Source organism: Blennius ocellaris (assembly GCF_963422515.1).
Source record: "Blennius ocellaris genome assembly, chromosome: 6".
Lineage (NCBI taxonomy): Eukaryota > Metazoa > Chordata > Actinopteri > Blenniiformes > Blenniidae > Blennius > Blennius ocellaris.
The window spans coordinates 25081733-25107577 of NC_137655.1; the positions used below are offsets into that span (position 1 = coordinate 25081733).

Genomic DNA, 25845 nt, shown 5'->3' on the forward strand with positions numbered 1-25845 from the left:
TATCTTTTACTAGCTCCAGTCAATTAGGTTTTTTTGTCACAATTTCATTTATGTTTTTGCTTTTTAGTGTAAAAAAATCTTCTCTGAATACTAATTCATGTAGTTTTCCATTATTTTATCAGCTAAATACTTTTGGTCTTCAATAATTACGTGAAACTAGACATTTTTTAATGTAACATTTTTATTACTTTTCCAAATATCAGGCTTGTACCGTCTGAAATGTCTTTGTTATAATAGAGGAGTGACGGTAAAGTTAAAGCTCAGTGCTCTTGTATATCAGCAAAACAAGTATTTTGCATCAATCTAAATAAAACCTTTTCCTAATGAAACGTGGTAAAAAAAAAAAAAAAAAAAACAACAAAAACTTCATTTTTTCACAGGGAAGTCTTTCAAAGTTTAGCTGCACCCATGTGACCTGATTTCATGAACCTGCAGCTCTTCGCTCCTCCCCTCCTCCCTCCCTCCCTCCTCCCTTCCCCCCTCCCTCCTCTCTCTCTCACTCCCTCCCTCCTCCCTCCTTCCCCCCTCCCTCCTCTCTCCCTCCCTCCTCCCTTCCCCCCTCCTCTCTCCCTCCCTCCCTCCTCCCCTCCTCCCTTCCCCCCTCCTCCCTCCCTCCTCCTCCCTCCTTCCCCCCTCCCTCCTCTCTCCCTACTCCCTCCCTTCCCTCCCTTCCCTCCCTCCTCACTCCCTTCCCTCCCTTCCCTCCCTCCTCCCAGGATCACCTCTTCTACCGACTACATGAAAAACCGCTCCAATCCTGCGTTCTGACCACTTTACGCGTCAACCGACGGGTTCCTCGGGTGCCGCTGCGCTGCGGGCGGACTGGGTGTTGGGGGGTGTTGGGGGGTGTTGGGGGGAGTTTGAGGGAGTTTGTGGGAGCGGTGTTTGTTGGCCAGTGCGGTTCGGACTCACCCCCCGGTGGAGTGGTACGTCCCGTTAGACGCAGCCGGACTGCGAGCAGCGCACCGCGACATGTCTTACGCACGGATTAAGTTCACTTTACCCAAATAACGGACCGTACAATGAACTCTTCCCGCTTTGCTATTTTCGTAGGAGCGTTAGGTAAGTGTTATTCCCTTATTTTTAAATGACACGAAGTCCTCATTGCGCCTGCGCAGCAGGTTGATCCCGTGGAAACTTGTTGCTTCTCCTGAGAGCGGAGGAATAATGTTCATGTTCTTATGTCATAGCAGCTCTTTGAAACTGTATTTAACCATCCCTGTGTGTGTGTGTGTGTGTGTGTGTGTGCGTGTGTAAACAAAATGAGCCTCAGTGGTGATATTAATGTTTATTCTCACTCTGTAACTTCAGACTGACTAAACTTAGTCTTGGACTACAACTACAACTACAACTTGATATAGTTTCACTCGTTTCTCACCCGGTGTCTCAAAATAATCAATCAAATTGTCTTCAAACTGAAAAATTAAGTTGTAGCCTATGCAGAACCCTTTATTTTAAAAAAGCCGCTCAATGTACCTCAAGGTCCTTGAGGGTTATTAATGTAACGTGACTGAGTCTTTGAGCAGGTTTATATCAAAAAATCAACACCATATATAAAGCAAACTTCTTTGTTGTTTTTGAATTTTGAACTCTTGGTTCATCAGGAGCTCTGAGTCCAGCTGCAGGAATGCAGGACAAAGAACAAGCAGGAAATGCGAGAGTCTTTGTAGAGGAAAGGTCTGAACCGCCAGCTGCTGAGCTCTGAGCCACAAACCTCATCTCATGATGAAATGAGTGTGACTGAGTGTGATGACGGAGACGTCTGTCCCTGAACCTGAACCTGGTCTTTAGTCCTCAGTGGTCCAGTAAACAGTCGTTAACAGGTGTGTCTCTTTATCCTCACTAACGGTTTGCTTCAAATCTCTGCTGGTTCATTGGTCTGTTCACGTCCAGCTGGAGGCCAGAAGCTCCCATTGGCTGTGAGGCTGCACAGCCCCCCCCCCCCCCCCCCTCTCTCTCTGCTGCTCAAGTGGGACAGGGGGGGGGGGGGCTCCAACAATGGACTGGTCCAGGATAAAAAGGAAACAAAGGGAAGACCTCAGCGGTGGGAATTTAACAGCTCGTTCACCCCTCCTCCATCTTTCACTCTAAAACTCATCCATCCATCTTCTATACCAGCTGGTCCAGATCCCTGGTCTGGAGCTGGTCCAGGTCCCTGGTCTGGAGCTGGTCCAGGTCCCTGGTCTGGAGCTGGTCCAGACCAGCACCAGGCTGCTGAGACATCAGAATCACACACAGTTCACATGGAGACTAAAGTGTTGCTCAGATTCCTGCTGATCTTCACTGACTGGATTAGTTTGTTTGATTAAATGAAAGAAGCTGCTAATAGTTTAAACTTTAGTTGATTGATTGGTTTGAAGTCAAAATGTCAAATTAATTGAATTGTCAAGATAGAATTGTCGTGAGTTCTGTGAACCATGATAGTAGTGTGAAATGTTCATTTAGAAATCAACACCAAATGACTTCAAAGGGAGAAAACAAAGGGCGACTCAAAGAAGTAGACGTTCTATCAAAGGGCCGATTGTTGATATTCAAGAGGAACATGGATCATTTTAAACTGTTGCTTGAAGAGATGGAGCAAAATCATTCCTACCAAATCATCTCAAATATGAAGGTTTTACTCTTAATAAATAGGATTTGACTCAATATTTGTGAGGTTTGGTCTTTAACTGACAAGAACATGTCACTTCTGCCTTTTTTCATTATGTATCAAGACATTTTGGTGCAAATATGACGAGAACGAACACACGCATGAATCATTCTGGCTTGAAAAGCTGGAGCTCGTCTCGCCGTCCTCCAGGGGACGCAGAGTGGCGGACCGGCTTTTCTTTTCATTTCCTGTCTTGTGGTAAATGTTTAGAGCGACTTCCTGCCCCACCCAGACCTAATAGGACCCACAAGCATGTGCATCCCCTCAGTGATGACAACCCCACCCCCCCGGCTCCTGGCGGGCCTCCCCAGCCCCCCACACTCTGGAATTTAACCCCTGTGACCTCGCCCCACACCTCCGCTCCCCTCCTGCCTCTGCTCCTGTTGGGCTGTGATGGAGCTGGCTGCTGCTGCGCTGCACAGCCTCACGTGTCGTCTGCAAGTTGTAGATTCATTCTTGCTTCTGTCTTCAGTTGATTTCTGGACTGTTTCACTGACATTATAGACTTTAGGCGTCAAAGTGGTTCTTTTTTTTAGATGTTTTTGTCTTCTGGAAACATTTACAAGGTTGATTAATCAAACTAAATGTTGAGGAGTCAAACCTTAAAACAACTCTTAAAAATTGTTGATTTACCCCAGAAAAACTTAAATAATTGCACTTAAAATGCCTTTTTTTCCCCTTTTCTTCTGTGTGTGTGTGTGTGTGTGTGTCAGTGTGTGTGTGTGACGGCGTGCACGTCACGGTGCGGGAGCAGCAGCGGTTTGCGATGCTGTTCCAGTCCGTGGTGCTGCCTTGCCAGTACCAGACGGGCTCCAGGCAGACCCCGGTGGTGCAGTGGTGGTACAAGTCGTACTGCCGGGATCGAACCAGGGACTCCTTCAGCCTGCCAGAGGCCCTGGGGGTCGGGGCCTCCCAGCTGGGGCCCACCGCCCACCTGGAGTGCTCCGACAGCAGCCGCACGGTGCGGGTGGTGGCCTCGGCCCAGGGAGCCTCCATGACCCTGGCTGAGCACTACAGAGGACGAGACATCGCCATCGTCAACAGTAACCAGTCTCGTCCTCTGTCCTCTGTCCTCTGTCTTCTGCCCTCTGTCTTCTGCCCTCTGTCTTCTGTCCTCTGTCCTCTGTCTTCTGTCTTCTGTTTTCTGTCCTCTGTCTTCTGTCCTCTGTCCTCTGTCTTCTGCCCTCTGTCTTCTGCCCTCTGTCTTCTGTCTTCTGTCCTATGTCTTCTGTCCTCTGTCCGCTGTCTTCTGTCCTATGTCTTCTGTCCTATGTCTTCTGTCCTCTGTCCTATGTCTTCTGTCCTCTGGCCTCTGTCTTCTGTCTTCTGCCCTCTGTCTTCTGTCTTCTGTCTTCTGTCCTCTGTCCTCTGTCTTCTGCCCTCTGCCCTCTGTCTTCTGTCTTCTGCCCTCTGTCTTCTGCCCTCTGCCCTCTGTCTTCTGTCTTCTGCCCTCTGTCTTCTGTCTTCTGTCCTCTGTCTTCTGCCCTCTGTCTTCTGCCCTATGTCCTCTGTCTTCTGCCCTCTGTCCTCTGTCTTCTATCCTCTGTCCTCTGTATTCTGCCCTCTGTCTTCTGCCCTCTGTCTTCTGCCCTCTGTCTTATGTCCTCTGTCTTCTGTCCTATGCCCTCTGTCCTCTGTCTTATGTCGTATGTCTTATGTCCTCTGTCTTAGGTCCTCTGTCTTCTGTCCTCTGTCCTCTGTCTTCTGTCCTCTGTCCTCTGTCCTCTGTCTTCTGTCTTCAGACCTCGTTGGCACGACATCGCTTCGAGTGAAAACGCATCCTTCTCTGTTTCAGAAAAAATTGTCATTTACACGTCAACATTTTAAAAACACAGTCTGTTTACACGTAAACGATGCAGCTGCCATGTTGGGTTGTTATTGTTACGTATCACACGTTACACTTTCCATCATCTACGTGTGCAGAAGAAGTGCCCATGAGCAGTGGCAGCGTTTTTGCCGCGTACACAGACTGAGCCGAGCGTTTTCATAAAGTTGCTTGTTCGCCCGTCTACACGGAGACGGAGCTTTTCCAATAAGTTCCACCTTGGGAGACATTTTCAAAAAGTTGCGTTTTCAGTGGTTTTGAGCACAAAATGCAATGAGAGACCTCTGCTACATCTCTACAATTAAACGGCACAGTGTGCAGCAGGCATCAGGTGTAGCAGGCATCAGGTGTAGCAGGCATTAGGTGTAGCAGGCATCATGTGTAACAGGCATCATGTGTAACAGGCATCAGGTGTAGCAGGCATCAGGTGTAGCAGGCATCAGGTGTAGCAGGCATTAGGTGTAGCAGGCATCAGGTGCAGCAGGCATCAGGTGTAGCAGGCATCAGGTGCATCAGGTGTAGCAGGCATTAGGTGTAGCAGGCATCAGGTGCATCAGGTGTAACAGGCATTAGGTGTAGCAGGCATCAGGTGTAGCAGGCATCAGGTGTAGCAGGCATCAGGTGTAGCACCCTGAGTCAAACAAACGGCCACCGTCAGACTCTGCAGGGCCTGATAGGATAGCGCCCCCATCAGGTGTGATGGAGCAAGAGGACGAGCTTCCCAGGAGGACGGCGCCATCAATTAACCTCTTTTGTTTTGGTTCCACAATGAAGTAGACACACACACACACACACACACACACACACACACTAATTAAAGCCCCTTGCCCTGGATTCTCTTGTGGCCACAGGCCTTATCTGGGAGAAACAGACATCTTTTATTCAGATGTGTTGTCAATACCCACCACTGATATTTGTTATTAAATAAACAAAGAAAATGTACATTATGGCCGGTTTATTTTTATTCACTTATAGGTCATTTCTATTCCATCTTTCATGGTTTAATCACTGAAATCTCAGCTCAGTTCTCAGTGTCGTGTCCACTACTCTTAAGTTATATATTTTTATAATCATGGTTTTCTTTTAAATGTTTACATTTTACAATTGTATACCCTCTGGCCATAAAAGTCTACTTCCACCACTGATTCACTGCTCATGTTCTCACTGCAGCTTGGTGAATTCCTCACTTCTCATGTGTTCACGGATGTTTAGTGTCACCCGTCTGTCACCGTCTCTCACCCGCCTGTCACCGTCTCTCACCCGCCTGTCACCGTCTCTCACCCGTCTGTCACCGCCTGTCACCCGTCTGTCACCCGTCTGTCACCGTCTGTCACCGCCTGTCACCCGTCTGTCACCGTCTCTCACCCGCCTGTCACCGTCTCTCACCCGTCTGTCACCGCCTGTCACCCGTCTGTCACCCGTCTGTCACCGTCTGTCCCCGTCTGTCACCGTCTGTCCCCGTCTGTCACCGTCTGTCACCCGTCTGTCACCGTCTGTCACCGTCTGTCACCGTCTGTCACCGTCTGTCACCCGCCTGTCACCGCCTGTCACCGCCTGTCACCCGCCTGTCAGCTGTCTGTCACCCGTCTGTCACCCGTCTGTCACCCGTCTGTCACCGTCTGTCCCCGTCTGTCACCCGTCTGTCCCCGTCTGTCACCGTCTGTCACCCGTCTGTCCCCGTACACACACACACACACACACACACACACACACACACACACACACACACACACACACACACACACACACACACACACACCATGCAGGGTTTGTGTGCCTCCCTGCAGACGTGTCGCTGAAAGCAGCCTGTGCTGTTGTCTGTGCAGAAGCAGACCTGCGCATCGGGGAGCTGCAGTGGGGCGACAGCGGCGTGTACTTCTGTAAGGTGGTGATCGCCGACGACCTGGAGGGGAAGAACGAGGCCCAGCTGGAGCTGCTGGTGCTCGGTAGGCCTCCTTCCTTCACATTGTCACTCTGTCATGCTTGTTTTTGTCTCATGCCTACATGAAGCTTTCTGAAGGTCCGTGGAAATTTGAGGATTTTTTGGGTGCGTCTCTCATCCATACAATGGTTCCCATGGAAACCGAGCGAGTGGTGTTTTTCTCTTCATGTGGCCCCGATCCTCCATGACAGACTCCATTGTTCAGGCTCCTCAGGACTTGGCCGCGGAGGAACAAGTCAGTCGGGCTCCAGCAGGGGGCTCAGGTCCAGGTCCAGGTCCAGGTCCAGGTCCAGGTCCAGGTCCAGGTCCAGGGTTGGTTTGGAGGGTTTGAGGGGACAAAACAAGGTTTCCACACAGCTCATATGTCAGAGATTTATCATTTACTGCAAAGTATAAGTAACACGTCCTCCTGCTGAGACGAAACCTGGAGGCGTCTGTGTTTTCAAGCTGTTACCATGGCAACGCGACTTTTCAGACAGCTGCTGATGTGGACTGATGTCTCTTTACAGTATATCACATTGAAAAGTTCAACACAGTTATTCACACTGGAGCTGGAGGCGTTTATTAATTTAACAGTGATTTATGGACAGTTGAATTCCAACACTTGCTGTTTTTGTTTAAAAAGATGAATGAGTCCCAGTCCACATCCTCCTGGGAGTTGCTAGTTGTATTACAGTCACCTTAATAACAATCAAACGTCTTGGTCCAGTAGAATGTCCATGAAGTCCCTTTGTTTATGTTGATAGTGTTTCCTTCTCTGTTTGCACATGAGTGCTTTCATTTAAAAAAACAAAAACAAAACAGCACCCACTGGTGGCCCAACATGAAAACTGCATGCTTTTCAGAGCTTCTGCCTGTAAACCGACATCGTGTGTAAAACGTTGTCCTATAAACAGGAAACGCAGAAACGATGTTTTGCCTGAAGCGTTGTGGTGTGAAGCAGTTTGATCTGCTCCTCCTCTTCCTCCTCCTGCTCTTCCTCCTCCTGCTCCTCCTCTTCCTGCTCCTCATGCCCCTCTTCCTTCTCTTCCTTCTCCTCTTCCTGCTCCTCCTCCTCCTCCTCCTGCTCCTCCTCTTCCTGCTCCTCATGCCCCTCTTCCTCCTCCTCCTCCTCCACCTCTTCCTGCTCCTCCTCCTTCTCCTCCTCCTCCTCCACCTCTTCCTGCTCCTCCTCCTCCTCTTCCTCCTCCTCTTCCTGCTCCTCCTCTTCCTCTTCCTGCTCCTCATGCCCCTCTTCCTCCTCCTCCTCCTCCACCTCTTCCTGCTCCTCCTCCTGCTCCTCCTCCTCTTCCTCTTCCTCTTCCTCCTCCTGCTCCTCCTCCTCCTGCTCCTCATGCCCCTCTTCCTCCTCCTCCTCTTCCTCCTCCTGCTCCTCCTCTTCCTACTCCTCATGCCCCTCTTCCTCCTCCTCCTCCTCCACCTCTTCCTGCTCCTCCTCCTTCTCCTCCTCCTCCACCTCTTCCTGCTCCTCCTCCTCCTCTTCCTCCTCTTCCTTCCCCTCTTCCTGCTCCTCCTCCTCCTCCTCCTCATGCCCCTCTTCCTCCTCCTCCACCTCTCCCTGCTCCTCCTGCTCCTCCTCCTGCTCATCTTCCGCTTCCTCTTCCTCCTCCTCTTCCTCCTCCTCCACCTCTTCCTTCTCCTGCTCCTCCTCCTCCACCTCTTCCTTCTCCTCCTCCTGCTCCTCTTCCTCTTCCTCCTCCTCCACCTCTTCCTTCTCCTCCTCCTCCTCCACCTCTTGCTTCTCCTCCTGCTCCTCCTCCTGCTCCTCTTCCTCTTCCTCCTCCTCCACCTCCTCCTCCTGCTCCTCCTCCTCAGCTCTCTCAGTGTTACGGTTGGTATTTGCTGTAGATTACGTTGTCGGGCCGAGGTGACCACGTATTACCGTTACCTGTCGTCATGGTAACCGCCGGGTCAGAAGGTCGCTGTCTGGTCAGTGTTTTACTGCACTACTGTGTCTCCAGCCTGTTTCCCTCTTCATCACACCTGGTCCACGTCACCTGGTTTCCACCAGGGGGAACTGGGACTTGACCCCCCCCCCCCCCCCCCCCAGCCGTCCCTCGGCCTGTCTCTCCTCCACGTCCTGCACGTTGCTGGTCTTTGTGTGACGGTCAGAACAAACTGTGGGTCGTGACCCTCGTCACAGAAACACCATCGCTGACCTTTTACTAAAAATAGATTCTGTCAATTAGTATTTTGAACTCTGACGTCAATGTTAGTTTAAGTTGATTCTTTGATGGAAGCTTACAAACACAGAACTGTCGATCCAAAGTGATACAACTTGAACTGTAGGACATGCAGATCAGACTTTCAGAAGATCTCTCCAGAAGCAAGAGAATCATCATCAGATTGATGTGTATCCTGGCTGATCTCACTACAATAGGTTTCCTGTGGTGTTTTAGCGCAGCAGCAGAGTTCCGTGACGGAACGTCGGTCAGGAACGTCCAGGAAACACAAGCTGACTGTTTAGAAAGCAAAGAAATGGACTTTGTGCCTTAAAGTGTTCACTTTGGCCTTAAACATTTTTCTTTCCACAAAACTGTTAACTTCCACTGAACAGCAGATTCTTTTCTCATTTAAAAGTGTCAGATGTTCCTTAATCCACGGCCTTTAATCAACATTTAGATTTAATTATCTCTGCTGCTGCATGAGCTCATTGGCTGCTTCTTCTGCTCTCCCTCACCTGTGCTCTCTCTCACCTGTGCTCTCCCTCACCTGTGCTCTCCCTCACCTGTGCTCTCCTCTACCTGTGCTCTCCTCCACCTGTGCTCTCTCTCACCTGTGCTCTCTCTCACCTGTGCTCTCCCTCACCTGTGCTCTCCCTCACCTGTGCTCTCCTCCACCTGTGCTCTCCTTCACCTGTGCTCTCCTTCACCTGTGCTCTCCCTCACCTGTGCTCTCCCTCACCTGTGCTCTCCTTCACCTGTGCTCTCCTTCACCTGTGCTCTCCCTCACCTGTGCTCTCCCTCTCTCTGCAGGCAGGAAGCTTGAGCAGAACGATCTACTACCTGGGTTTGATGTGGAGGTCATGCCAGGTACGGCCTCTCAGCTGCCCCCCCCCCCCCCTCCCCCCCCCCCTCCCTCCATCAATCAAAGCCTCTTTTACTAACCACTTCTTTTCATATGAAGTCTTTGTGGCACAAGAGTCTTCCTGGAAAGTGACCAGTGGCCGTTCAAGTCATTCTGACTGAACTTTGATCTTTGATTCCAGGTACCTTGAACTTGAACTCCTCTGTGTAGATTTGAGGGTTTTTCAGGATTCTGGTCCTTGAGGAAGGGTGTCGTCAGGGTTCGGATGTGATGAAGGGTAAAGTAAAGCAGACTCCCCTCAGACCCTGAAGGTTCTTTTCAGAGCTCCGTCGTCTCGACACGACAAACGTTTGCTGGTTTTTCTTCGTCACAAAGTGTCAGAATTCACACAAATCCTGGAGTCGAGACATTCCGTCTCTTCTCTGGCTGCCTGGAGCTGTCAGGATGGATTTTATTTTATTTTGAGTTACATATCTATCTGACTGAGTGTGAACATGTCCCAACAAGCTCCTCCTGAACATGTAATCAAATTAAAGTAACATCGACCAACAGCTTTGTCCCATATTCTTATAGCTGAAACCTGCCAGCTGACATAAAGAACAACTTTCAGAAACTTGACTTTAATGCAGATCTTTCCATTTCCCACCCATCTTGATGTTTATTGCCTGTTTTAATCTTGCCTTTAAAATCAAGTTAGTATGATAATTCATTTTAGTTTCATATTTTATGGGAAAATAAAATCTCATTTTATCTAAAAACACTGTGTGTATGAGGGGTTTTACATAAATGATGGTTATTACTAAAAAGGAACACCAGAAAAGAAGGTGAAAAGAGGAACGACTGCTGGAAAATTTAAGAAATGTATTTATATGTAAGACTCGGTTAATAGTGATTCAATACATTTTGACATGTTTCTAAACAAAGATTACCATCCGAGATATTTTGTAATTATTATTTTTCTCCTGCTGATTCGCCCGTACACAAAAAGCTCACGGAAACATGTGGAGAGTTCAGGACTAGTGTGCAATGACAGTGGTTAAGGGCCCAGCAAAGGAAAAAGCAAGATGCAAAATTGCAAAAAAATGCAAAAAAGCAAAATGAAAGAAAAAGAAAGAAAAAGGGGAATAAAAGGGAAAAAACAAGAAAAGAAAACTGAAACCTCTCCATTCAAGGAGCTCTGGGTGAAGATGATGCTTTGTGCTCTTGCTGGTACTTTATATAATAATAATATATCTATATATTGTCTGCAGCCATCAGACACCCTGGAAGTGTTCTACTTCCTCTAAAACTCTGGCAGTGTTGTTGATCTCCTTGTTCAAATGTTGATCTCCTTGTTCAAATGTTGATCTCCTTGTTCAAATGTTGATCTCCTTGTTCAAATGTGTAGAATTGTCTAAAGCGTTGACGTCCAGATAAACAAACTCTAGAACCTGAAGCTTTCTGTGCTGATTCCGTACCTCCACAAGGTGGCGCCGTCAAGCGAGCGGCGAGGTTTGGGTGGTCCCCCGTCCAGGGGGCTCCAGGGGGGCTCCAGGGGGGCTCCAGGGGGCTCCAGACTGATGTGTCCCTGTCTGTGCTCCAGAGTGGGCCTTCGTTGGCGCGGTGGCCTTGGCCTGCGCCGTCTTCCTGCTGCTGCTGGGCCTCTGCTGGTGCCAGTGCTGCCCTCACTCCTGCTGCTGCTACCTGCGCTGCTGCTGCTGCCCCGACACCTGCTGCTGCCCCCGACACCGTCAGTCTCTCACACACACACACACACACACACACTCAGCCTCACCCCCCCAGTGGAGCCTCCTTGGCGGGGGTGTGTTGAGAGGCCTGCTTGTGTCCCTGCAGTGTACGAGGCGGGGAAGAAGGCTGGACAACCTGCTCCGGTCCCTGTGTTTCCCTACTACATCCCTGGGGGGCCTGCTGGGCTGCCCGTCGCCCCCCCAGCCCGCCTGGAGCCAAACATCTCCTCCATCCCCTCCCTGGACAACAACCTAGCCGGAGGTCAGCGCTATGTACTGTGTATATATATATATATATATTGTTTTTATTTATTTATTAATTTTTTTAATCAGGAAATACATCTATTTATAAATTAAACAAAATCCATGAGGTGGCTCAACTTTTTATAGGAAACTATAAAGTGTAGTTTAGCCTGTAGAAGTTTCCATCATTTATCTGTGTTGGACGTCCTTAATGGTTCTGTGACTGACAGAAGAGCTTTTAAATGATGTTCACAGAAGTGAACTGCCCAATTCAACTGGATTCAATGCAACTGGATTCAATTCAACTGGATTCAATTCAACTGGATTCAATTCATCACAGTTGCTCCTGTACTTGTCAATGTACAGTTGTACTTGCAGTAACTAAAACACTGACCTGACTAACCTTCATTTCGTCGGCCATGTTGTTTGTCTCTAAATCGGAGCTGGAAGAAGCTTCAGAAAATGTCGTCTGCCTCTTGCATGTTTGTAAAGAGACTCTAGAGTTCCTACTGTCATTCATACGTCTCACCCTCGGCCGCACATGTCCATGTCATTGCATGATAACGTCCGTGTGTGTGTGTGTGTGTGTGTGTGTGTGTGTGTGTGTGTGTGTGTGTGTGTGTGTGTGTGTGTGTGTGTGTGTGTGTGTGTGTGTGCGCATGTGTGTTCGTGTGTTCCTGTGTGTTTACATCTGCAGTGCGCAGTGGTTACCGACTGAAAGCCAGTCCAGACCAGGACTCTATGAAAGTTCTGTACTACATAGAAAAGGAGATGGGTCAGTTTCCATCCAACAAGATGGCGGCACTCAAACGTAAGGCTGCTGTGTGGACGAGGCCTGTGACCTGTGACCTGTGACCTGTGACCTGTGCAGCAGCACGTGTGTTTGTGTCTTCAGTGTTTCTGGTAGAAATGCATGTTGTGTGGTTTAACATGTGATCATTTCCAGCTAATCATTCATCTTGTTTGTCATAACGGGCGAGGTCAGCTGTGCGGGTCACTAACATCAACAGTCTTTGTCCACATCCAAACTGTCATTTTTACATCCTTTAGAGCCTCAGATGTATATTTTACGGTTAAAAAAAACACTATAAATTTTCAGTGACATGCAGACCATGAAGTCTGACTCCATGTCTCTTACGCATTCAAACATTCACACAATATTTATGAAGAAAGCCTCCCGCTTTGGATTCTTTTTAGAACTGTCTTTAAAAAGAACCTTGTGGTTTGGTTGCTAGAAGGCCGTGTCAGTCACTGGTTGACGTGTCCATCAACAGCCAGTAGTCTGTCGGAGCTGAGCTCTCTCCACGACGGCGGCGCCACAGATTTCAGACACACCTACCAGACGGTCCAGATGAAGGCGCTGCCGCCCATCGCGGACCTGGACGACCAGGCGGTGCTGAGAGCGGCTCCACCCCGACAGAGCCGGAGGCCCAGGAGAGACCGAGGGAACCTGTCAGACGACGAGCTGGACCGCAGGTACTCCTCCATCGCTGACTCTGCAGGATCACTGCTTTTATCCCCACCTGGCTGCTTGAAGCCGGTGAACAGAGCTTATTTGTTGGGCACATCAAGGTGACGGGAGGAATACATGTGAGGAACACGAGCCTTCATAGTATTCTGACAATAGAGGAGAATACAACACACCACACTGTGGCCAGAATGAGCAGAACTTAATCTGAGTCGTGTGGTGAAAGTGTTCATTACCATTGAATGAGATCAGGGACAAAGAAGCTAAGAAGACAGAAGCTGCTTCAAAAGAGCAAACGATGAGGTGGATCGAATGTCGATGGGTCGTCTCATCAGACGAAGCTTTAAGAGTCATATTATGTAAAATCTCTTCCTAAATGTCCTCCAGCAGTACTGATCGTCCCCAGAAGAAGACAGTGTGTCCTCTCTCTCCCTGGTTGTTCCAGGTTTTAAAAAGTGTGTTGCTCCAAGCAGCCAATCAGAAATCAAACCCTATATGATGTCATCAGGGGTTCAGCCAATCACAATCAAGCTAGGCTCCTCCCCTTTGACTCCTCCCACAATCAGGCAGCTCTGCTCTGGCACATGGCACCACGAGAGGAAGTTCTTCCTCTTCTTCCCATAGATGGGCGTGTGTGGGGGCGGAGCCAGTCCAGCTCACACAGACACAGCAGATTCTGGATGCAGCTCCTAGGATCAATGTTCTAATGGAGGAGGATCAAGGAGGAGCTGGAAACTTTGAACACAAGGAGGTTTCTGGAGTTTTGGTATTATTGCAGTAAAGGAAGGTGCTGGAAAACATCCTAGTATTTAACTCTGGTAATATTTCAGTTTTCTGTACGTGACCTCATACGGGATTCCGTCCCTGCATTAGGTGGAACCCTCGCTCGGAGCACCTGCAGAGGAAGACGCTGAGCCGACGAGGACGCACCGGCTCCCTGGACGAGCTGGAGGAGTTCGCCCGGTCCTACGGTTCCGGCGGTCGCCGCGCGGAGCCTCCGGACCGGCCCTACGAGCGGGACCACCACCACCCTCCCCGGCGCTGCTGCAGAGACGACGAGGACGACTGGTTCCGCCGCAGCCCCTCGCCGGGGCTGCAGAAGAGGAGGGACACCTGGGACAGCGACCGGCCGTCTGGACCGCCGCAGGGCCGGGGCTACGACGACGCCTTCCTCAACAACGTGCTGGAGAGCAAGGCGAGGGGCCGGGCCGGGGGGGGAGGGGCCGGCCGGGTGGACGAGGACAGTGACACCCCCTCCAAAGGCAGCTACTACAGCCGCTCGCCCAGCAACCGTCCGGAGGAGGAAGACCCTCTGCCTCCCTACTCCGAGTGGGAGGCGGAGCGGTACCGCAGGGCCGACCTGACCGCGGACCGGTATCGCACCGCAGACCCTCCGAGGTCGGACAGATACAAGAGCAGTGAGGCCGACATGAGGCCTTTCTCATACACCCGCCCCCACCCGGCCCACACAATGCAGGGCGCCAGAGAGGACCGGACCAGGAACCTGGTGAGTTACTTGTAGCAGGAACCAGGACTTCCTTCCTCCTCGGCTGCTCAGGAAAACATCCTCAGAGTCCCGTGAACCCGGCAGGATGCGTCCAGTGACGTCCCGTCGCTTTCTTACTGTCAGCAGAAACTATTAAAACACCCAAACCAACAGTGAACCGATCCAACTGACAGGATTGTGTCTCCTGTACAGAGCTTTGCTCTACAGCTCCCAGTGATCTTCAGCAGGGAGAACGCATCACGATCAAAGGACTGAAACTGAGACTAAAACTCTTCATTATTTTGTTAGAAATCATTTTATTACTGAATATGTGGTATGTTGGATGCTGATGGATTGAAATCAGGGCATAACGCTTCAAACTATCAGTGTAGAAACAGTTAAAAGCCTCTATCGAGCAGGAGTTTAGCTTCTTATCAGATATATTGTACTACCTGCTAACGGTAGCGTGCGGTGGTGTTTCAGTCAGGGCCAGCAGTAACAAAATATAACCCCCTGCTGTTAAATTAACCGCCATCACTCCAGATTAGCAGATAATAACAGAGCGCCACCACCTGGTCCTGAGGTGGTCCGTCAATAACACATCTACATCTGATTGGCTGATGATACTGTCACTCTACATTTTAACCCAATAGCAGCGTCCAGCTTCCATCAGAGGTTAGCAATGAAGTTACTGCTGCCTCTAAACATGTGGAACCAGACGCTGGCATGTTTTTGAGTCTGAGAAAGGTTCTGAACCTGCACATGAACCAGATGAACCACAGAGTGGATAGTGAACAACATTTAATAACAATTGTAAGGATTACGACGGGAAGTTGAATAGAAATATAAACCAACTGGGACTCTGATGGAAGTAAAGACGAGGAAGAACTTACAATTGAACTAATGATGAATTCCCTCCCAAAGAAAATGGAGACAAGTCGAGCTCTTTTCTGGTTCTGGGTTCAAACCAAACACCAGAAAGTTTGTATCTTTTATTTTGTCAAGTAAAATACTAAAGTGACTGAAGTGAAGGGGAAGTAGTGACCACGGTGTTCAGAGGAAACATGTTCAGACATCCCTGGTCCTCCAACCCTGTAGACCAGGGGTAGGGGACCCTGGTCCTCCAACCCTGTAGACCAGGGGTAGGGGACCCTGGTCCCCCAACCCTGTAGACCAGGGGTAGGGACCCTGGTCCTCCAACCCTCCAGACCAGGGGTAGGGGACCCTGGTCCCCCAACCCTCCAGACCAGGGGTAGGGGACCCTGGTCCTCCAACCCTGTAGACCAGTGGTAGGGACCCTGGTCCCCCAACCCTGTAGACCAGGGGTAGGGGACCCTGGTCCTCCAACCCTGTAGACCAGGGGTAGGGGACCCTGGTCCCCCAACCCTCCAGACCAGGGGTAGGGGACCCTGGTCCTCCAACCCTGTAGACCAGGGGTAGGGGACCCTGGTCCTCCAACCCTGTAGACCAGGGGTAGGGGACCCTGGTCCCCCAACCCTCCAGACCAGGGGTAGGGACCCTGGTCCTCCAACCCTCCAGACCAGGGGTAGGGACCCTGGTCCTCCAACCCTCCAGACCAGGGGTAGGGGACCCTGGTCCCCCAACCCTCCAGACCAGGGGTAGGGGACCCTGGTCCCCCAACCCTGTAGACCAGTGGTAGGGACCCTGGTCCCCAACCCTGTAGACCAGGGGTAGGGGACCCTGGTCCCCCAACCCTCCAGACCAGGGGTAGGGACCCTGGTCCCCCAACCCTGTAGACCAGGGGTAGGGGACCCTGGTCCTCCAACCCTGTAGACCAGGGGTAGGGGACCCTAGTCCCCCAACCCTCCAGACCAGGGGTAGGGGACCCTGGTCCCCCAACCCTGTAGACCAGGGGTAGGGACCTGGTCCTCCAGAGCTGCAGCCCTGCACGTTCTCCATGTCTCCCTGCTTCCACACAGCTGACTGCAGTGAGCAGGTCCTTACCTGGCTTTGTGCTGAACATGGTGATGAAGCATCAGGACATTCAGGGGAGGGAGACGTGGAGGACCTGGGTCCCCTACCCCTGGTCTACAGGGTTGGAGGACCAGGGTCCCCTACCCCTGGTCTACAGGGTTGGAGGACCAGGGTCCCCTACCCCTGCTGTGTAGAGAGACCAGGGACCAGGGACACACAATGGTACGTCAGTAAACATTGGACCTTTATTTCATTCTACTTACACAACAGTCTTTTTTGAAAGAATTTGAACTCTTGGCTAAAAATGACTAAAAAAGACAAAATAACTTTAGAAAAAATGCCAAAAATAACAGGAAATGAGAAAAACGTGATTAAAAAGGTTAAAATAACAAAAAACTAAAGTGACTGGAGTTTCTAAAGAAAAATCTGCTTAGATGTGGAAATAAACTGCAAAACTGTTTTAAAACCGTTTTGTTTTGGTTTTTTTTAGAAAAGGTCAAATGTAATCTGAACGCAGATACAGAAAAGGCTGTTCTGCTGCTAAAGGTTGCAGACGTCTGAGATAAACACCATCATTTCAGTGGAACGTCAGATTATTACCTGCAGCCTGAACATTTCACACAATGTCTTCAACATGTTTGTCCAACCTTTACATAATGAAGCTTCTTCATGACACCAACCATGGAATTTACTCATTTTGAATTCTAATCTTCTCTTCTGAGAGGTCTGATTGTTACGTTTGTTTGATTTTGCTTTTCTGTGTCATACAAATCTATTTTATTAGAAAACTGTTGATCCTAAGTCACTGTCATTCAGGGAACGTCTAGTTTTGTATTCAAACCTTCTGCTGCCCCAAAGTGGGCAAATAGAATGAAGGTGGAGCACAACAGCCCCTCGCTGGACTTCCTGTGCACCACTGCTGCTGTTGATCCTGAAAACTGCTGACAGCAAGAAAACAAGGGAAGAATTGATGTTGTGTTTTGATATCTGAAGATTTTATTACCGTATTTTATTCTTTACGTACCTCTCTGGGGTCTTTCACATGAAAAGTGATGGTCTTAACACTGTATTGCTTTATATTATACGTCTGCAGCAGGAGCTTCTATTAACATACATTCTGCATTAACATAAAGAGAAGAAGTTCTGTGTGTCGCCGTCCCGGCGCTGCCAACGCATCTCTACTGGCCACACACACACCTAGCAGGGTGCTTCCTACCCCCTCCTCTCTCCTTTCCTATCCACTTCACCTCAACCCCTGGAGGACGTCACGGGGTGAAGGAAAGGTGTTAGGAGGCTTCCTAAACGAGTTAGGAAAGGTGTTAGGAAGCTTCCTAAAGGAGTTAAGGAAAGGTGTTTGGAGGCTTCCTAAAGGAGTTAAGGAAAGGTGTTTGGAGGCTTCCTAAAGGAGTTAAGGAAAGGTGTTAGGAGGCTTCCTAAAGGAGTTAAGGAAAGGTGGTAGGAGGCTCCTAAAGGGGTTAAGGAAAGGTTTTAGGAGGCTTCCTAAAGGAGTTAAGGAAAGGTTTTAGGAGGCTTCCTAAAGGAATTAAGGAAAGGTGTTAGGAGGCTTCCTAAAGGAGTTAAGGAAAGGTGTTTGAAGGCTTCCTAAAGGAGTTAAGGAAAGGTGTTAGGAGGCTTCCTAAAGGAGTTAAGGAAAGGTGTTAGGAGGCTTCCTAAAGGAGTTAAGGAAAGGTGTTTGGAGGCTTCCTAAAGGAGTCAAGGAAAGGTGTTTGGAGGCTTCCTAAAGGAGTCAAGGAAAGGTGTTTGGAGGCTTCCTAAAGGAGTTAAGGAAAGGTGTTTGGAGGCTTCCTAAAGGAGTTAAGGAAAGGTGTTTGGAGGCTTCCTAAAGGAGTTAAGGAAAGGTGTTAGGAGGCTTCCTAAAGGGGTTAAGGAAAGGTGTTTGGAGGCTTCCTAAAGGAGTTAAGGAAAGGTGTTAGGAGGCTTCCTAAAGGAGTTAAGGAAAGGTGTTTGGAGGCTTCCTAAAGGAGTTAAGGAAAGGTGTTTGGAGGCTTCCTAAAGGAGTTAAGGAAAGGTGTTTGGAGGCTTCCTAAAGGAGTTAAGGAAAGGTGTTTGGAGGCTTCCTAAAGGAGTTAAGGAAAGGTGTTTGGAGGCTTCCTAAAGGAGTTAAGGAAAGGTGTTTGGAGGCTTCCTAAAGGAGTTAAGGAAAGGTGTTAGGAGGCTCCTAAAGGGGTTAAGGAAAGGTGTTAGGAGGCTTCCTAAAGGAGTTAAGGAAAGGTGTTTGGAGGCTTCCTAAAGGAATTAAGGAAAGGTGTTAGGAGGCTTCCTAAAGGAGTTAAGGAAAGGTGTTTGAAGGCTTCCTAAAGGAGTTAAGGAAAGGTGTTAGGAGGCTTCCCGAACGAGTTAAGGAAAGGTGTTAGGAGGCTTCCTAAAGGAGTTAAGGAAAGGTGTTAGGAGGCTTCCTGAACGAGTTAAGGAAAGGTGTTAGGAGGCTTCCTAAAGGAGTTAAGGAAAGGTGTTAGGAGGCTTCCTGAAGGAGTTAAGGAAAGGTGTTAGGGGGCTTCCTAAAGGAGTTAAGGAAAGGTGTTAGAGGCTTCCTAAAGGAGTTAAGGAAAGGTGTTAGGAGGCTTCCTAAAGGAGTTAGGAAAGGTGTTAGAGGCTTCCTAAAGGAGTTAGGAAAGGTGTTAGGAGGCTTCCTAAAGGGGTAAGGAAAGGTGCTAGGAGGCTTCCTAGAGGAGTTAAGGAAAGGTGTTTGTAGGCTTCCTAAAGGAGTTAAGGAAAGGTGTTAGGAGGCTTCCTAAAGGAGTTAAGGAAAGGTGTTTGGAGGCTTCCTAAAGGAGTTAAGGAAAGGTGTTTGGAGGCTTCCTAAAGGAGTTAAGGAAAGGTGTTTGGAGGCTTCCTAAAGGAGTTAAGGAAAGGTGTTAGGAGGCTCCTAAAGGGGTTAAGGAAAGGTGTTAGGAGGCTTCCTAAAGGAGTTAAGGAAAGGTGTTTGGAGGCTTCCTAAAGGAATTAAGGAAAGGTGTTAGGAGGCTTCCTAAAGGAGTTAAGGAAAGGTGTTTGAAGGCTTCCTAAAGGAGTTAAGGAAAGGTGTTTGGAGGCTTCCTAAAGGAGTTAAGGAAAGGTGTTTGGAGGCTTCCTAAAGGAGTTAAGGAAAGGTGTTTGGAGGCTTCCTAAAGGAGTTAAGGAAAGGTGTTAGGAGGCTCCTAAAGGGGTTAAGGAAAGGTGTTAGGAGGCTTCCTAAAGGAGTTAAGGAAAGGTGTTTGGAGGCTTCCTAAAGGAATTAAGGAAAGGTGTTAGGAGGCTTCCTAAAGGAGTTAAGGAAAGGTGTTTGAAGGCTTCCTAAAGGAGTTAAGGAAAGGTGTTAGGAGGCTTCCCGAACGAGTTAAGGAAAGGTGTTAGGAGGCTTCCTAAAGGAGTTAAGGAAAGGTGTTAGGAGGCTTCCTGAACGAGTTAAGGAAAGGTGTTAGGAGGCTTCCTAAAGGAGTTAAGGAAAGGTGTTAGGAGGCTTCCTGAAGGAGTTAAGGAAAGGTGTTAGAGGCTTCCTAAAGGAGTTAAGGAAAGGTGTTAGGAGGCTTCCTAAAGGAGTTAGGAAAGGTGTTAGGAGGCTTCCTAAAGGGGTAAGGAAAGGTGCTAGGAGGCTTCCTAGAGGAGTTAAGGAAAGGTGTTAGGAGACTTCCTAAAGGACTTTTCCTAGGCTAAAGGAGGCTCTAAAGGAAGCATCAGTGTTTCCTAGGCTAAAGGAGGCTCTAAAGGAAGCATCAGTGTTTCCTAACGGAGGCTCTAAAGGAAGCATCAGTGTTTCCTAACGGAGGCTCTGAAGGAAGCATCAGTGTTTCCTAGGCTAAAGGAGGCTCTAAAGGAAGCATTAGTGTTTCCTAACGGAGGCTCTGAAGGAAGCATCAGTGTTTCCTAAAGGAGGTTCTGAAGGAAGCATTGAGCCTCCTTTCATTAGCTTAGTGAGAATTCCATCGCTCCTTATAATGGCCGCCACTTTAACTCTTCCACGGTTAGAGAAAAGTGGAAAGGAAAGGAAATAGGAGGGAGTATTAGGAGATAGAAGGGAGTATTAGGAGATAGGAAGGACTATTAGGAGGTAGGAGGGAGTATTGGGAGGTAGGAGGGAGTATTGGGACGCACCCCCGGTCTCTGCCTCCACCAGGCCTGCAGGTTGTCTGCCACTAGCAGTAGCATGAGTGTGACGTGTCTAACATGTGGCCTCTTCTCTGACAGAGCGCTGCACTGAGCAGAGACACTCTCATAGTGTGACGGTTTCCCCGGCCGCCGCTGCCGCCGCTGCCACCACCGCCACCTGCACGCCATCTGCATGCCACCTGCACGCCACCTGCACGCCACGCCATTCTAAGCACCCTGCAGCTCAGTCACAGCACCGGCTGCAACAAGTGTGGCTGTAGTGGAGGAGTTTTAGTGGCACAACCAGAACCGGGTTATTCTGAATGTGTGTGTTGGAGCTGTGGAGTGTTACGTTTCTCCCTCTGCACTGTGGCTCAGGCTCACTGGGGGTAATATTATCATTATGGAATATAACGTTCTGCACCTTCAACTTGTTTCACTCATTGGAATTGCACTGTTAAAAAAACCTTTTGAATAAAGAAAGTTCAAATGTCTGTGATCTTTCCTCATGAAGTATATTATTGATTTTAGCTGCAACGTGAAATACTGTCGTTGGGTATTTTAATGCATTTGTGTTTTTTAGTACTTCCACATAACAGATGTTAAGATCCAATCCCCCACACCTGCATCGTCACCGTGTTTTTCTGTTTCTTTGCCTAAAGTGAAATGTGATCCAGAGTCGACTCAGCTTGAATGCAGTGCATGAAAACGTTTCAGTGTTTGGCCTTATATAGTCGATTTGCAGTAAATCATGTTTGAACTGGAGCTTCTACCTTCAACACTTGGGGATTTTTTCTTTGTTGTTTTGTTTAAAATGTTTTATTTAAGTTGGGGGGGGGGGGGGGGGGGGGGAACTAAAATTTTCCAAAAGTTGAAGGTGGTGATTCAAATCTAATGAGACTCAAACTGAGATGTTTTTGATGCACTGTGACTTTAATGAAAATGACAATAACAAATCCTCATCATCATTGATACTGCATTATGGATTTAGACAATAAAACAATAAAAACAGGTCATAACCCACACGCCTCATGGGTGGAATCAAAACACGAGTCCAGGTTGAGCTTGACAGTTTGCAAGTTCTCCCTCATTGAATAAAAGTTGCACCAAAATACACTTTTAGTTGCATATTTTCAGTAACTTTCTGATGCTGTGCGTGTTATTTATAACACGCACAGCATGTTTGATTAGAGGTTATCAAACCTCTCCTGAACAAACAAAGATCTTTTCTGCACAGTCAGCAGCTTTCTCATTTCACACCAACTGCTTCCTTTGGGGCGTCGCTCCATTTTATTTCTGCATGTTTCCTTTCATGTTCATGAGCTTTTCTCTGTCTGGATGTTTATGTCACTGAAAATGAGGTTCTGTGTGTTGAGCTGACAAAGGAGAAGCAGGACTCTCATGTTCTCACTGCACAACTCATGTTCTCACTGCACGACTCTCATGTTCTCACTGCACGACTCATATTCTCACTGCACGACTCATGTTCTCACTGCACAACTCATGTTCTCACTGCACAACTCATGTTCTCACTGCACAACTCATGTTCTCACTGCACGACTCTCATGTCCTCACTGCACGACTCTCATGTCCTCACTGCACGACTCATGTTCTCACTGCACGACTCATGTTCTCACTGCACGACTCTCATGTTCTCACTGCACGACTCATGTTCTCACTGCACGACTCATGTTCTCTCTGCACAACTCATGTTCTCACTGCACAACTCATGTTCTCACTGCACGACTCATGTTCTCACTGCACAACTCTCATGTTCTCACTGCACGACTCATGTTCTCACTGCACAACTCTCATGTTCTCACTGCAGAATTCCTCTTGGAGAAGCCGGTTCCCTTCAGGCCGGTGGGCTTTTCTTCTTTGTTTTGTTTCTTGGGTTTCTCCTCACTCTTCACTCTTCACTCTTCACTCTTCACTCTTCACTCTTCACTCTTCTCAGGCAACACTTGAGTTGAGGGCTTGTTTTAGTGGTTTTCACTCTGGAGACATAAACACAGAGCTCCTCTTGTTGGACGTGACTCATCCTGAGAATTAACTATACACTGCAGCTGTTTGCTTCCAGCCAGTGAATGAAGCAACCCCCCCCCCCCCCCCCACCCCCCCCCCCCCCGCTCTCCCATGTTACATTTACACAATACTTTTTAAACGTGGGGGGGGGTGGAGTGGACGTCACCATTCACATGCAAACATGTGATTAATGGACATTCAGAGCAGAAGCAGCAACAGTCTCTAACCTGCTGCTGCTTCTTTTATCATCTCATCACTTTGAACCAATGAAACCAGAGTCTGACTGCAAAATACTGCACACTCTGTGTGTGTGTGTGTGTGTGTGTGTGTACAAATCTCTTTCACTCACACATTTGTGTTCCGGCTGAGAGCCGGTGCGAGTTTCTGAAACCCAGAAGCAGAGCAGGAGGCAGAGCAGGTGCAATTAGCAATAGTTTATTGATCTTGCAAGACTGAGAGACGATGGAATGGAGACTCTGGGAGGAAGAGTGCCCAGGGAGGAGACTGCAGCAGGGAGGAGCGCTGCACCTGGAGGAGGTGGGCTGCACCCGGAGGAGGTGTGCTGCATCTGGAGGAGGAGCACTGCACCTGGGGGAGGTGGGCTGCACCCGGAGGAGGTGTGCTGCATCTGGAGGAGGAGCACTGCACCCGGAGGAGGTGGGCTGCACCTGGGGGAGGAGTACTGCACCTGGAGGAGGTGGGCTGCACCCGGAGGAGGTGTGCTGCATCTGGAGGAGGTGCGCTGCACCTGGAGGAGGTGCGCTGCACCCGGAGGAGGCGTGCTGCATCTGGAGGAGGTGCGCTGCACCTGGGGGAGGAGCACTGCACCTGGAGGAGGAGCTCCTCACCAGGAGGAGGTGCACTGAGGAGACACGGAGTGAGGAGCCGTGAAGCCCACGAGGAGCGCAGCAGGAAGTGCTGCAGGGAGGAGGAGGGGAGGTGGAGGACGCTGGGAGTTCATTCAGGAAGCAGGAGACTCTGAACAGAGACAGTCTTCTGGACCGGACCTCCTCACTGCAGGCTGAAGAGGAGGAGCAATCCATGAGGTCATTACCTGCAGGAGAGTCAGTGAGGAGGATCCGGGGCTGGAGGAGGTGTGGATCCTCACACTTTGTCTGTTTCCTGCTTTCGGAGCTGAAGTTCAGCAAAATGTCTCTTCCAGGGAACTGCTGACCTTTGTGCCTATTAAACATGTCTTCTATCTATCTATCTATCTATCTATCTATCTATCTATCTATCTATCTATCTATCTATCTATCTATCTATCTATCTATCTATCTATCATCTATCTATCTAAGCCTGTATAATTTAATACTCCTTATTTAACATATATATTTTTTAACATTGTATTCTATTTATTTATATTATATTCTGTGCAGTATTGATTCATACTGGGATTAATAAAGTATGTTCTCTTCTCTTCTCTTCTAAAGGTTTTATATTATGTACACTCAACAAAAATATAAACGCAACACTTTTGTTTTTGCTCCCATTTTCCATGAGATGGACTTAAAGATCTAAAATTCATTCCAGATACACAATATTACCATTTCTCTCAAACATTGTTCACAAATGTGTCTAAATGTGTGACAGTGAGCACTTCTGCTTTGCTGAGATCATCCATCCACCTCACAGGTGTGCCCCATCAAGATGCTGGTCTGACGTCATGATTAGTGCACAGGTGTGTCTGAGACTGTCACAATAAAAGGCCACTCTGAAATGTGCAGTTTTGTCTCACAGCAAAATGCCACAAGCATTGAGGGAGCGTGCAATCGGCCTGCTGACAGCAGGAATGTCCACCAGATCTGTTGCTCGTGCATTGAATGTTCATTTCTCCACCATAAGCCGTCTCCAAAGGCGTTTCAGAGAATATGGCAGTACATCCAACCGGCCTCACAACCGCAGACCAGGTGTCACCACACCAGCCCAGGACCTCCACCTCCAGCAGGTTCTCCTCCATGATGGTCTGAGACCAGCCACTGAGACAGCTGCTGAAACAAACTGTCAGAAACCGTCTCAGGGAAGCTCAACTGCGTGCTGGTCGTCCTCATCGGGGTCTGGACCTGACTCCATCTGGTCGTCCTCATCGGGGTCTGGACCTGACTCCATCTGGTCGTCCTCATCGGGGTCTGGACCTGACTCCATCTGGTCGTCCTCATCGGGGTCTTGACCTGACTCCATCTGGTCGTCCTCATCGGGGTCTGGACCTGACTCCATCTGGTCGTCCTCATCGGGGTCTGGACCTGACTCCATCTGGTCGTCCTCATCTGGGTCTTGACCTGACTCCATCTGGTCGTCCTCATCGGGGTCTGGACCTGACTCCAGCTGGTCGTCCTCATCGGGGTCTGGACCTGACTCCAGCTGGTCGTCCTCATCGGGGTCTGGACCTGACTCCAGCTGGTCGTCCTCATCGGGGTCTGGACCTGACTCCAGCTGGTCATCCTCATCGGGGTCTGGACCTGACTCCAGCTGGTCGTCCTCATCGGGGTCTGGACCTGACTCCAGCTGGTCGCCGTAACAGACTTCAGTGGGCAAATGCTCACATTGGACGGCGTCTGGCACGTTGGAGAGGCGTTCTCTTCACGATGAATCTCGGTTTGCATTGTTCAGGGCAGATGGCAGACGGCGTGTGTGGCGTCGTGTGGGTGAGCGCTTTGCTGATGTCAATGTTGTGGATGGAGTGGCCCATGGTGGAGGTGGGGTTATGGTGTGGATGGAGTGGCCCATGGTGGAGGTGGGGTTATGGTGTGGGTGGAGTGGCCCATGGTGGAGGTGGTGTTATGGTGTGGGTGGAGTGGCCCATGGTGGAGGTGGGGTTATGGTGTGGGTGGAGTGGCCCATGGTGGTGGTGGGGTTATGGTATGGGTGGAGTGGCCCATGGTGGAGGTGGGGTTATGGTGTGGATGGAGTGGCCCATGGTGGAGGTGGGGTTATGGTGTGGATGGAGTGGCCCATGGTGGAGGTGGTGTTATGGTGTGGATGGAGTGGCCCATGGTGGAGGTGGGGTTATGGTGTGGATGGAGTGGCCCATGGTGGAGGTGGGGTTGTGGTATGGGTGGAGTGGCCCATGGTGGAGGTGGGGTTATGGTGTGGATGGAGTGGCTCATGGTGGAGGTGGGGTTGTGGTATGGGTGGAGTGGCCCATGGTGGAGGTGGGGTTATGGTATGGGGGGAGTGGCCCATGGTGGAGATGGGGTTATGGTATGGGTGGAGTGGCCCATGGTGGAGGTGGGGTTATGGTATGGGTGGAGTGGCCCATGGTGGAGGTGGGGTTATGGTGTGGGTGGAGTGGCCCATGGTGGAGGTGGGGTTATGGTGTGGATGGAGTGGCCCATGGTGGAGGTGGGGTTATGGTGTGGGTGGAGTGGCCCATGGTGGAGGTGGTGTTATGGTGTGGGTGGAGTGGCCCATGGTGGAGGTGGGGTTATGGT

The 25845-nt window shown here is 49.5% G+C and overlaps 1 protein-coding gene across 2 annotated transcripts; it reads left to right on the forward strand.

Moving 5' to 3' along the window:
- The first annotated feature begins 885 nt into the window (after positions 1–885).
- Positions 886–20805, forward strand: LOC308131822 (immunoglobulin-like domain-containing receptor 2). 2 transcript variants are annotated; one of them, XM_080498679.1, is made up of 9 exons: positions 886–1062; positions 3364–3693; positions 6302–6421; positions 9393–9449; positions 11027–11173; positions 11278–11433; positions 12689–12890; positions 13756–14389; positions 20489–20805. In XM_080498679.1, exons 1-9 carry the CDS (start codon positions 1023–1025, stop codon positions 20522–20524), a joined length of 1722 nt encoding a protein of 573 aa, XP_080354805.1. In that variant the 5' UTR covers positions 886–1022; the 3' UTR covers positions 20525–20805. The 2 variants fall into 2 exon arrangements, with proteins under 2 accessions (XP_080354805.1, XP_080354806.1); XM_080498680.1 differs by lacking the exon at positions 9393–9449.
- The last annotated feature ends 5040 nt before the right edge of the window (positions 20806–25845 follow it).

What these genes read in the sequence shown, in the direction of transcription:
- LOC308131822 (XM_080498679.1), top strand. Translation starts at nt 1,023, where the DNA reads ATGAACTCTTCCCGCTTTGCTATTTTCGTAGGAGCGTTAG. An exon ending in TGATGTGGAGGTCATGCCAG is followed by an intron (nt 9,450 to 11,026) that starts GTACGGCCTCTC and finishes TCTGTGCTCCAG; the next exon opens with AGTGGGCCTTCGTTGGCGCG. An exon ending in GACGACGAGCTGGACCGCAG is followed by an intron (nt 12,891 to 13,755) that starts GTACTCCTCCAT and finishes TCCCTGCATTAG; the next exon opens with GTGGAACCCTCGCTCGGAGC.